At 38.5% G+C, this 13038-nt stretch overlaps 1 protein-coding gene across 50 annotated transcripts in view; it reads left to right on the top strand.

Annotated features, from left to right (window-relative positions):
• Positions 1-13038, top strand: part of NFIX (nuclear factor I X) — a 5476577-nt gene that overhangs the window by 4190343 nt on the left and 1273196 nt on the right. For 44 of the 50 annotated variants that reach the window (XM_078684524.1, XM_078684487.1, XM_078684527.1 and 41 more), the window contains one exon: positions 1092-1145. The exons of the other annotated variants lie outside the window; for them this stretch is intronic. In XM_078684524.1, the coding sequence (XP_078540650.1) occupies positions 1092-1145 (54 nt within the window). The remainder of the gene's footprint in view (positions 1-1091; positions 1146-13038) is intronic. 50 annotated transcript variants of the gene reach the window in all.

Here is a 13038-nt window from a genome sequence, read left to right as displayed (position 1 = left end):
TAGGCAAATCAAAAAACGCTTTTCCTATGGAAACTAGGTCTACACTATACCTACCTACTAGAGACGGCCAGTATGTGTATATATATATATATATATATATATATATATATATATATATATATATATATATATATATATATATATATATATATATATATATATATATATATATATATATATATATATATATATATATTAACCAGCAGGCTTCTCAACTTCTCGAAGCACGAGCCACACCAATCCAGATTTGTGAAAGTATATTTATTTAACGGGCAAAAAAAAAGATATATGTTGTTTCCCGTTTGTAGTAATTGCTCCGAACCCAGACGTTTGTTAAATTGACCATGGGGTGCTGATTTTAAAATGTAGTGGAAGGAAAAATAAAACATAGTGACGCCAAATGGAAAATTATTCATCAAGTATTTGTAAAGTAAGCTGGCAAAGCTCTTTAGATCCCACAATTTGAGTCCTGGCTTCACTCCGTGGCTCATGGATTCAAAGTGGAATGTGTATTTCACTGCCTGATGGTGTACTATGATGTCTCCAAGAAGTAATCTTCAGCTATCCAAAACTGATATTTCTTTAATTACTGAGGGGGGTTAGTTGCGAAAAGGCTAAATATGCACTTGTTAGCACCGTTTTTAAATAATTTTGATCATTTTAGATCTAGAGGCTCAGAAAAAGCACTAACAGGTGCAAGATCGAACTAATTTGGAGAGCTCCGGTGTAAGGGTTAAGTGGGATCTAAACAAAAGGTATGGCTTTAAGGGAAATGTGAGGTATGTATTCACCTGCCCTCCAATGCCAGGAAGGTGAACCAAACTATTGTCAGGTGTCGGGTAGGGATCATTTGTGGATGGGTTGCAATGGGCAAAACTGGAGACTATTTATAATTGTGATATTGCAGAACAAGTGCAAATGTCATTACCTTTTCTCGATTTCAATGTTTCCATCCATGTAATATGCATAGAAAATTATTTTTTGCTTAATAATAATATTGCAACTAATATTAAAAGTGCCGTCCCCCTCCCCTTATCCCCAACAAAAAGATCATATCGCCATAGAGCTGATGACATCATTGTTTGTTTCAGATGCACGAAAACCAATACAGGAAAACAAACTATGATGTCATCAGCTGTGCAACGGTATGTCTGTTTTTATTTTGTGGTATCTGGGGTTGGGACTGCAATGTTTTATGAATTTGAATAGGATTTGTTTTCTTTTATAAAAAAAACTGCTCAAAATTGTAATTGTTTGAAAAATTGAAGCTGTGTATACTGTTGGATTTATTTAAATGTTATTTAAAATATAGAAGTTCTCTTTGGTCACTGATACTTTATTGTGATGGTCCTCCGTAAAACTAAATAATAACTATATAAATGTTAACAGTATGGATATAAATTGATAAGACTATGAAATAACTGCAACTTGTTCATTGCAGAGCTCATAAGGAAGGCAAAACCAAAGGGGACAAAACTGAAAGTTAGAAGTAAAATAAAATTCCTGGTACACTTATTGATAATTATCAGGGCCTGTTTATAATTATGCCCCCTATTGTTACCAACATTAAACTAAATCCATTTCATTAATGACCTTCTAAAAATAATATTTGTGGTAATACTGTGTTGTGTTTGAGAGTTCAGTCGGATTTATGGTGAGATATTGGCATTTTACTGTCCCTTTTTCATTTTTAGTACTTCTGTAAAAGACAAAGGACTCTATTATCTGTAACTACTGAATAGAAAATTAATGTGTGCCAGAAGTGAAAACTCTTACCTGCCCAAAACTGGTGCAAAAATTAGGAAGAATAGAATAATTTTATTTTCCATAAAGCTGATGTTCACGTGAGTTGCTCTTCCGATTGCAGAGTCAATTCAGTGCTTTTCAGAAGTTATATATGTAGACAGTACGAATAAAACACTAATTTGATTGGAATTGAGGAAAAATCTTTATCAATTTAAATCTTCTCTCAGATCTAAAATATTTAATGGAAACCCATTTCTGCATTGCTAAAGTAATTTTAATCAATCGATTTTGCCTTTACACCTTTTGTAGGCTATCACTTGTCAGCATATTAATCTCCACAGACACAAACGTTACGCTGTTATGCTCTTCTTTTACAAAATTGACATCTTTCAATTTTCAAACATCTCTATTTTTTGTATGGCAGGTATAACTGTTTCTGAGTGAAAAACTTTCTTTAATTGTATTATATTTTGGGGCCTTCCAATATTAAATTCTGGCTAACAGAATTATGTATATGTTTTACATTGGTACACAAATATTTTTTTCGGAAGTCTATTTATTTTAGCCTAATGACATTAGGGAAAACTGACAGGTAAAAAATTGCTGTGTTACATTTTCTATATATTTATTTTCACTGACAGGATTGCTAAATGTTTCAAATGGTTTTGGTTTACATTTCAATTTCCTTTTCGGTTAATATGTTTCCATCTGAAACTGTACCCTTGTGCTCAGATTTCTATTGAGTTTTCAGAAGGTTGAACTTGATTCACCCATATTTCTTATGATAGGACTCACTGTGCCCTAGACTATGGGTGTAGTGGCGCTCTACAATAATGCATGTTTTCACCATTCATTGTAACTGCAATCATTTGATGATTGGTTTGAGCTGGGTCAGGCAAATAAAGTCTGACTTTGTTAAGGATACATTTGAACATAATTGGAGTTTGCCGAATGATTCCCTTCGATATAAAAGTGCTTAATTTGCCTTTCACTAGGGGTTTGTTTCAAATACAAGGATGAGACATTGAGACCCCTAAAATCTTTCGACAGTTACTGAATAACGATTACAGTAAAACCGTATTTTACGACGTTTTAAAAGCTAAAAGCTAAAAAAAATGCAAGTTTTTGATAAGTATAAATATCAACATTGATTCAGAATAATTTTGCATTTTGGGTTCAGTGCCTCATTTTTGTCTGACTACCCTTCTTGGTGACGTGTTCTGCAGCAAATAAGTTGCCCACATTCTATCACCTAAGGTACTGGCGCAGGGTCATGTGTCAAAAAGGATTGTTGGATTGATGACATTATACTTGGATGCTTACCCGATGGGACAAGAGAAGAGGCTAATTAAAAGTTTCGGCACATACATCTGTGCGTTAGCTAAGCTCTTGCTACCAATCAAGATGTTGCCTTTTGTTTTTGGAAGGCTGGGTGAAGTTCAAACAATTAACAATAGAGACGGATCAGACATTTTGGCCCCAGCTATCTAGCTGGGTTTTGAACTTTAACTATCCTTGATGAATGTCTAATGAAATGAATTAGAAATGGATAGATATTTTAAAAGAGTAATTTGTACCAGGTGAATGTTATTGTTGTTTGAGCAGTCACCACAGAGCGGGCAAGTGAAATACAAATGCCCCTTACAATGTGCATTAAGCTGTTTAGAGGGATAATCCTTAGGCAGGGACGATTTTTGAGAGAAAATTGCCAGTATTGTGACCAGAATTTCCATTGTAACCATTGAGATTTTTTCGGAGATACAGAAGGTTGTATTCTACATGAAAGTTTGTGTTGTTTTCTAGGAAAAGCTGATGTTTCTGCTCTGCAGAGCTAATTTAATCCAGTGACGCCAATTGTTTCTGGTCTTTATTTTCCCGTTTTCCTTGCTAAAGGTGTTTGGTTTCACTTTGACTGCCATGAAAGGTTTATTTTCAATTAGGTTTCTGTTTTTATTCTTTTTCTAAACATTGCATTTGCTTTAATGACTATGGGTCGCTAAGTGTGGCTCATCTTTGCATACTTTTTAAAAGATTTAATTCAAGTTCAGTGAACCAATATATACTAATTCTCTTTATTAAACTACCGTTTGTGGGGTAGTCCTTAGAGTTAATGAAGTCAAATATATTTTGAAAGGGCATCAAAAACAATAATCTGCCGGGGTCTTCGTTGAATCTAACTAAAACCAGTGCCCAAAATCTCAGGGTTCTGTTGAGAATGTTCTGCCCTATTCTCCCTTGCTCAAAATGTACAAAGCATGTAGATCCACTGAATGTCAGGTCAATCCATGCAATAGTCACAGTAAAATGAGTTGATATCTGCCCTCGCCCTCGAATGTTAACTTTTTGTGTGCCTTTAGTGACACATTCCACAAGTGCCCTGCAGATTTGTTTTCGAAGTTAATTGTTTTCTCATTGATTCAAACATTGGGAACACAAAAGGAGCGTGCCATTCTTGGTACAAATAAGTGTTAAGAAAGATTACATTTTTTTCTATTTTTGGGATAAATGCCACTTTTACTTTAAACAAGCCTCGTGAATCCAGTCACCCATTCATATTTTTGGGACCTTGGGGTGGTGGGCATCTGTGGCGTACAAAAAATGAAATCACAATGCTGCGTGACCCTCGAATCTGAGCCTTATGCGCTCAGAATCAGATGCCTCATATTACAAGATACATGAGCACATATTGTGAACATAGATTAAATGCAGTATAATTCGTGTTGTGCGTGCTTAGTGGAATTAGGAGAATATGGATGTTAGATGTGCGATCCAAACAGATTTAATAACTATAAATAGCTTTAGCAGCTCTTCCATTCATCTCTGATTCGTTGGACCCTGCCAATTGTTGCTGCCACTGCTGAACGATTAGGAAAATAGATTGAAATTGGTCTGAAGGGGAAAATCTGCCCATACGCCCATAGAAAACCTGCTTTCATGTGTTCTGGTTGACCTTGGACGTGTTTATTGATTATTTATTTTAGCGGTTTCTTTAGGACGGGCCATACCCATATGGCCAGTACAATATGTATATTCGTTAACTGAGAAACAAAAATGAGAGCTGAATTTCAAGAACAAACACTAGTCCATTCTGTTCAGGGAGCTGGGTTTGATGGTGCAGACACAAGTGGGGAACTAAAGGGTGTGAGGAGGATATGGTGGCAGTACACAAAGGAAGTAAATATGTTAATGTTATCCTGCTAGAGCTAGGAAACTAAGCCTTGATTTAGTCTCAGAATGACAGGAAATATGATTTGGTGTTTAGTTAGATGGGTTGAAAGCTCTTGGTACCGTGCAATTTCAGGTGAATATCTTGGGTTATATTTTTATATTTTTTATGATGACTGTCTAGTTACGTAGGTCTAACTTCATTAACCCCTGTTCATACCTTTCTCACCCTGGCCTCACTGATCCTTTCAACTCTGGCCCCACTGATTCTTTCAGCTCATTTTACTTATGCTCTTGCGCTTCTGATCCTCTCCTCAACCAAAACTAACCGCTCTCTATTTGTACCATATATAGTGCTTATGCATTTATTCTTATATAAATACCTACAGACTCAATTTCCGAACTCCATGCATTATCTTCAAACTGCTGTTTAATTCGGTCATCCACACCCTTAGCAAGGTAATGTCCTTGTGTTTCTAAATGTTGATTTCCTCCTTAAGCTCCATTCCTTGGAAGCGGTGTTAGGATTCTAAATTATCTTCCTGCTTCTCACCATCCTCTGCAGTCAGCAACTTTTCAACATTATTCTGCACTTAAGTTTCAATCATCAGACCACCGCTACTCCCTTCCTTAATCTCCCTTGCCACTCTATCCACTCTTTTCACATTCTCTTCCTTAAAGGTAGAATACCCTGCCCCACTTTATTCTTAAGCTTCCAAAAGTAATTCACCCCATACCCCCCTTTAAAAGCCACGTTTGAAAACTCTGAGACATTTGCATTCCAGATCAGTCGACCCCTGCCCCATTTCAACTATACCATCAGTTTTGACTCTGGCATTCACTGCTCCCCAGAGCCTATGCTCCTAATAGCGACTCCTTAAGCAATGTAAGAATGTTTTGTGATCGCAGTTGCGGTCGCAGAACACTTGCAGTTTACCACCCTTCTCAGAAGAGTGGTAAGGCACTCACAAACGGCCTTTTGTGAATGCATGCGCAAATATTTTTTAAGGGCAGGCAGTGGCCCCAGAGGACACTGTCCCAGGGGACACTGCCTTCCCTTAAAAAATGAAAATGAAGAATTTCATTTTTATTTTTTAAATGTATCCCGTTTTCCTTTAAGAAAAACGGGCTGCATTGAAAAAAAATTAAAAAACTGCGTTATTTAAAAGCAGTCCCAGACATGAATGGTCTGCTGATCCCAGCATCTCTGGGAGTGCCAGCCATTCCCAATGGAGTCTCAAATTGCGACAGCCTCATTAATATTCATGAGGCATGCAATTTGCGACCCAATTGGGAATCGCAAACAGTGTCTCAAACACTGTTGTGAATCCCAATTAGCGAGTCGCAATTGCGACAAAATTTGCGACTTGCTAATTGGCAGGTTGTACATCTGACCCAAAGTGACAAATTAGCCACGTGTGGCAACTGAATATTGGCACACAATAGTGCGCGTTTCACAAAGTTGGCCTTAATGATTAATGTCCATACCCCTCTAGCACTGGTTATTCCATAGATTCAGAGGCTTGAATTATTCCTGCCCACAAATTTGAATTTCCAGCCGGACATGGGAGACCTAACGGTGAAGAATAATTCACATGTGAATCTATGAAATATGACAGCGCTAGAGAAGTATAATTACAGGTAATGTTCTGAAGTGGTCCTTTTTGCAAGGGTTAGAAGTAAGAAAGGCGTACACCATCTATATGTAAGTAGTAAACACCTCAGACCTTAGAAAATATAAGATATGCATTTGTTTTATGAATTTAACAGAGCCGGTTCGAAGTACTGACACTCTTTTAAAGTGTCACTTTGGACGCAACTGAATGATTTTAATTTTAACCATTTATGAAAACAGACACAGCTAGCATTCCAAATGTCTCCCTCCTGTTCGCTCATTATGCATAAACAAGTGGAGCACCTGAGCTTCCATCCAGACTTTTACATGACTGGGATGTGTATTGCTCTCATAATTGGAGAGCTATCCAAATATCACATTCCTTTCCTGATACTTTTATAAAGTATAACAATTCCAAATTGGCGACAGAAAGCTGTTAGTGATATATAGTTTCAAAGCCTGAATTACTTTGAGGTGGTGTATTGACTGTAGCCATCCTGGATGAGCTTTCCCCAGTGAAGTGAGATACTCCGGTTGTGTGTTAAGCGTTTGTTTTGGGACTTTCAGATGAGCTGATTTTGGGAATAGCAGTTTTGCTTCAATCACGATTTATATCTTTTCACCCACAAAAAAGGCAGACGATCGCTCTCATCTAGCATGACCAAATCCAGTGCTTAATTTTAGCCAATGGCTGCAAGTCCTACCTGTACTCTTTTTTGGGGTCTAGCACTTATTTTTTCATAACAGACTTTAATCCAAAGCACCAAAGAGAAAAGCACGAGAGAGAAAAACACGAAAGGGGGGAAAAGTATGAAAAGTACCATAGAAAACCATTAACAAAGGGAGAAAGCAGGGATGAAAAAGAACCTGCAAGAGTTAGGTAAAGAAGCTGGGGGTGTCTGTTGGTGGATTAAGGAGACATGATCTTGAATCTCAACTAGAAACATTGGTATTTGGCACCCCAATGTTTGATATTGCAGGCCCCGTGCTTCTCAGGAAAGGTTTTTGCCCTGGCACCTATTCTTTTGCATATTAAGTACTGGACACATAACAAACAGTGTGGCAAATTCACTTAGATCACCTGTCACGAGGTTGCTGTCAATCACCTTTCGTGCTCCCATCCTGAATTTCCTGGCTGGCGTTAACCTTTTGTGACATTTTCTGCTATACTAGCTCAGCGAAAGGCCATGTGCAGATCCTTCCGCCACACAGGCGTTCAGTGTTGTACAAAAAGTTCAGTCTTATGTCATAAGTGTGCTTTTTTGCAAATTAAAAGGGATGACTCTCTTTTGTTTATTTATTCCCCAGTATTAGTGGACCCTTGTTTTCTACATTGTCTATTCTGGTGTTCAAGGGTATGTATAAAAGTGAGATTTCCAAACTCCTGCTGGAACCATATTCCCATGGTTCCTAAATAATGTTGTTGTGAGTTCTTACTTGTCTAAAAATCTTCCTCTTTTACACCGGAACTAGCAGTAAGACACCACGCAAACTATAGAGTAACTGATGCGTCTGTGGGTGATTGTGTTTGGTAGTGCCCATGGTTCAAACCACATAAGTAACACATTTACATTTAAAAACATTGATAAGAGTAGATTGAGAGGAGAATGTTTTGAATTTAGTAGGAACATCCCTTTATTTTTATCGATGTGGTGGTGCTGAAGAGATAAAAGTCCCTTCTGGATTAGGATTATTTGTATCAACGTTCTCTGGTTTTGTTAGAGCTTGTCAGTTTTTGATAGTTCATTTTTAACTTTTACATGCTTTCTTTCATATTATAGCTGTTCATATAAGAGGACATTTTCCTGGCTCAGGCCAAACGGTACATTTTCACAAAATCTTTTTTGTTTTTTTATCTCTGGCTTTGACTGTCAAAACTCAACGCATGTAATGCAAGCCTGCTATTAAGGTGTGTTTTTTAATAATATCTTTCAAATGAGATTTTAGGGATTTGAGTAGTTTTGGACACTTAGAAAGAAACCCCTCTGTTCTTTCACCTTTACAAACTATCAGAGGAGAACATCAGCTAATGTGATCAACGGATTCATTTTTTTCAAGCTCCTATTGTGTGAAACCAATGACCTGGTCTGTCAGTAATATCAGCTCTCATTCCATGATGAGGCAGTTTGGTGTTCTGTGTTGCAATATACGCTTCACTTATCTAACAGTCTGTGATACTGTCAGAACGTCTGGTGTGTGCTTCCCAGATGAAAATCTGTGCAAATAAAGTGAAAATCGATGGCCGATTGTTATGTGCAAACAGAGATTTCCAGTGGTCATAGGCCGGAAAAACACTTGCACCTCTAGAGCAGTACCTGTTCAAATCCTTACCTTTTCTCATTCCAGAAAAAGTTTTTTCAACTCCTATAAAAAAAACGGCATTACGATGGCTTTATGTGTCTTTATTAGTGCTCAAACTCTCTGCGAGTTCCGCAGTTGGAAAACATGTCATTTATGATCATTTCTGGCCTGTTTTGAGTTTCTTCAAACAAAGACTCAGAGAATAAAACCTCACGTCGGTGTAATTTTCCTTTAGACTGTGAATTTCTCATAAATGACTCAAGTTATCGTAGTGTTTCCCTCGGGTGGTGAGCAGCACATGAAAACGTGTCTTTCTGGTGGTGAGGGCAGGGTGGGATAAACATCTCCTCCTTTCAGATGCCCCCTTGCCACGGTGACGCTTTTGTCCTTTTGATGTTCTGTTTTCGGACCGGTGGACGGTTGTAAACAGATAGATGCATCGCAAATGCTGACTTTGGTCGGCAAACAGAGAGGCCTTTGTGTGCGAGAGTTGGCCCTAGCCCGAGTAAAATCGCTGCTGGTACTCGAAGCGTTAAAAGTGCGGCAAGGCTACATCCAGACTGGGCTGAAGCCCTGGCGAAATTTGTTTTAGCGATGATGCCAAACCCTTGTGTCCTCCTTTGTTTGTTGCTTTTGGGGCATTGTTGCGTTTTTTTCACGCATGAAATTTTAAGACTGCGTTCCCTACTACATCTGCTCAGTAGACAACTTGGAAAAAGTTCCTGCCTGTTTGCACTTTCTCCGTTCAGGCGTTCGGCAGCCTTCCCCTGCCAGGTTTTCAGTGAATTTTGGGAAGGAGGGAGACGGAGAGAGGGCGAGTGAGTGAGAGAGTTTGAGAGAAGGAAAAAAAAGATGGGGGTTGGCTTTATTCCTGCTCGGCCTGAGCCTGCCTCTCGATATTTGCCAACTTTTGAAAGCAGCCAAGAGGGACGTGTTGGAGATAGTCTGGGACACGTCTTTTAACTCTTAGCTGCCCTTTTTTTGAGAATGTTATGCTGAGTTTCCTTTTCTGGGTGATTTAGAAAGAACAAGGGCTGGCCACACTTCTTAAAATGGCCATTTGAGCTCAATCCAAACAGAAAACCAAGCAGCAAAGGAAAAAGCATTATGTTATGTTTATTTTTTGCATATCTACATAATTGAAACTAAATACTTGGACTTCTAAAACACTGACGACAAATGTACTCATTTGTATGCATTTCAACTTTTTGAGTCAGTCTGCATTTTACTGTACTCAAAACAACGAACATTAAGAAAATGATTTACCTGTTTGCTAGGCGCACCATCATCATGAAATCGATTACACTGTTATTGGGTTTAAATTGCTATTTTCCACCTTGAAGTCCAGCATAAAACTCAAACGAAATTTGATATGTAAATATTTTTTTATGTTTCTAACTGCTACATCTGTTGTTGAGATTTTTATATTCTGTTTGGTATTTCCCTCTTACCCTGCTTCTAATCGGTCTTCCTGAAATGCAGATATATTGAATCTGTGTTTGTATTTGTAACATACTCTATCAAGAAAACAAAATAAGAAAGATAAAAGAAACGCACCGAGTTATATCAAAAAACACTAGCAAGCAATGATCCGCAAAAGAAAATTGGCTTTTTGTCAAAATAGCTCTAGAAATGTTTGTGGAGGATGTTTTATTGTTCAGATAAGTCGTTCCTGATTTTGGTGGCATGTGCTTCATTGACTCGTATAGCATTGTTTGCTTGGGCCTGTGATTCTAGTCAGTGACAGATGAGCAGCCAGTTCCTCATGGTGTGAACCCCATCAGCAGTTGGTTGCAGAGCGCCGAAGCTGTTTTGGGTGCCCGCTTCCTGAGCAGTTTATTGATACACACATAGCACCTTGATTAGCCCAACTCCTTAAGTCCTGTGTTGAATTGATAATGCAGCTGTACTCGTGTGTGTTAAGATCATTGCCCATCCTTAGATAAACCCTGGGCGTCAAGATCTTTTGGGACAAATGTGCCCTCAAAGGAAGGCCTTGCCGTTTACCTAAAGGAAATCAATTGCATACATTCAACAGCTATTATTTATATCTTCCTGTGCTTTCTGTGTGTCTATTTAGTTGTGCCTCTATTTCTGCCACTCTTTTTGTAGCCATCTGTCTCTTTATTGCATCTCTCAAACTGTAAGCTCTTTGTTTCTGTATTTTCATGACTCTCCTCTCTGTATTGCACTCTCTCAAACTCTAATTTCTTTGTTTCTGTATTTTCATATGACTCTCCTCTCTTTATAGCACTCTCTCACACTGTAATCTCTTTGATTCTGTATTTTCTTGCCTGCTTTCTCTTACCTTCTCTTTGACTTCTACTACACATAATCTCTCTCTTTCTTTCTCTGTGCTGATGTGGATAGCTTCAAGTTGCTTTTGATCCAGGCTTCCCATTGTTTGCCTACATGGATTTTAAATTCACCTACCCAAGGACAGCTCTAGACTTTGTATGAAACGTTTTTATTGTGCGTGTTAAATGTTTGGAGAGTTACTCACCCACCGGTAAGATTGCCACTGCTCCTTCTTTGAAAGTAGAGAATGCGAGCCAAAAGAACTGAAGTAGCAAAGTGCGTACTTTGATGCATACTTTGTTTTCCAAGCTCTTGGAATTTTGTTGAGCATCAGACGAGAGAAGTGCGACGCGGGAAACAAATGAAAACCTTGAAGCAAGGAGAAGAAGCATCGTATTGCTTCCATGGTCCGCCTGTTTCTAGTTCGCCACAGATCTTCGGAAAGGAGTGCCTCTACAATGCTAGAAAATGTACCTATCCGTTCTCCCAGAAACGACATTTAGTCATCCATCCCGGGAAAATAAAATCCTTGCTTTTATTGTGAAAACTAGTCTCTCTTCGCGCGATGCTGGAAAAGTCCAGATCCGACTCTCTTCTGACTTAGCTGTGTTGGGAAAAAATCCAAATTCTGAGTATAGCTGGAGCGACCTCATATACCTTCCGAGTCTCGACGGGAGCCGAATCATCCCGGGATCCCGGTCGCCTTTTTCTGAGCAGGCTGAGAGCCCGTGAATTATTCAGAGAGGCCTGGAAGACTGCAACGGAATGGGACGGTAAAGCGAAGGCCGGTGAATTATTTAGAGAGAGCAGAAAGCTTTCTTGGAAAAGGCGCAGACGGGCGACCCTATTCCACCTGGGAAAGCAAGGATTGTTTTTTGCTGTTCCATCTGTGGGATTGTACATCCTCTTCCCCTAGTCAAGTGCCGGAAGCTGCATTCAATACGAGTCAGAGGTCACAGAACTTTCTTTTATAGGTCAAGACTTTTACCATGAAATGTATAGCACTGCAACAGACTAACTTTATACACGGGTTTCCTTAATGCCCCGTGAAAAGGAGAGATGTATGACCTCTCAAGCATACTGAAGAAACAAAGTTCATGTAACAAATGTAAGAAATTCTAGCCCAGATAGCTTTTTTTAAAGTTTTTTTTAGGTCTGACCAACAGACAGCTTTACATGGTTATCCAGCCTATTTTTTTCAAAACAATTCATGATAGCACTAGGTAAACATACAAAGGCTCTTGGTCAACCTTATCATCCATTGGTGTGTTAAAGTGTCACTGACATTTTGCTCCCCCCTACCAACCATCAAGCATTGGGCAGTGGGTCAGCTCACGCAAAGCCATTGTCTCTCTTTACTATCAGTGACGACATTTTGGCTGTGGACGTGTAGACATCCACCTAAAATGTACTTCACTTCAGAGAAAAGACTGATGGGCCAATTTCTGCTTTTATTTCAGCATTGAGTTTAAGATTTTTCTTTTAATTTTATTTTTGCAAACAGTAGTTTTTAACTTATTTATTTTCGGACATATGAATGACACCTTTAGAAGGCAGCATTTTTACTTTTTAATACGTTAACATTTTTGATTTGCATATGTTTACAAAAACAGTAAATTAAAAAAAAAACATATCGCAGATAGACCTGTTGGTTTTGCCAGTGCCTTTTTATTACTCAGCACACAGATAAACTGTTGCTCTATCATTTTGCTAGGATTTTTTACTAGTGAATCAAATAGTCCTTGAATATTGTTCTTTTGTAACAGACATTCACATTGACATTTATTACAAGTTGTGGGACGTCAACTCTACATGGGGCATTTCACAAGGTAGTAGAGCAGACTTTACAAGCATTTTACAGTGCAGTAGGGCATTGAAAGCGTACGATATGTTTTGGGATGAAGTATACCGAA

This window comes from Lissotriton helveticus, chromosome 1_1 (assembly GCF_964261635.1).
Source record: "Lissotriton helveticus chromosome 1_1, aLisHel1.1, whole genome shotgun sequence".
Lineage (NCBI taxonomy): Eukaryota > Metazoa > Chordata > Amphibia > Caudata > Salamandridae > Lissotriton > Lissotriton helveticus.
Note: the sequence above shows the minus strand (reverse complement) of the source record. Positions and strands in the feature narration are given on the sequence as shown.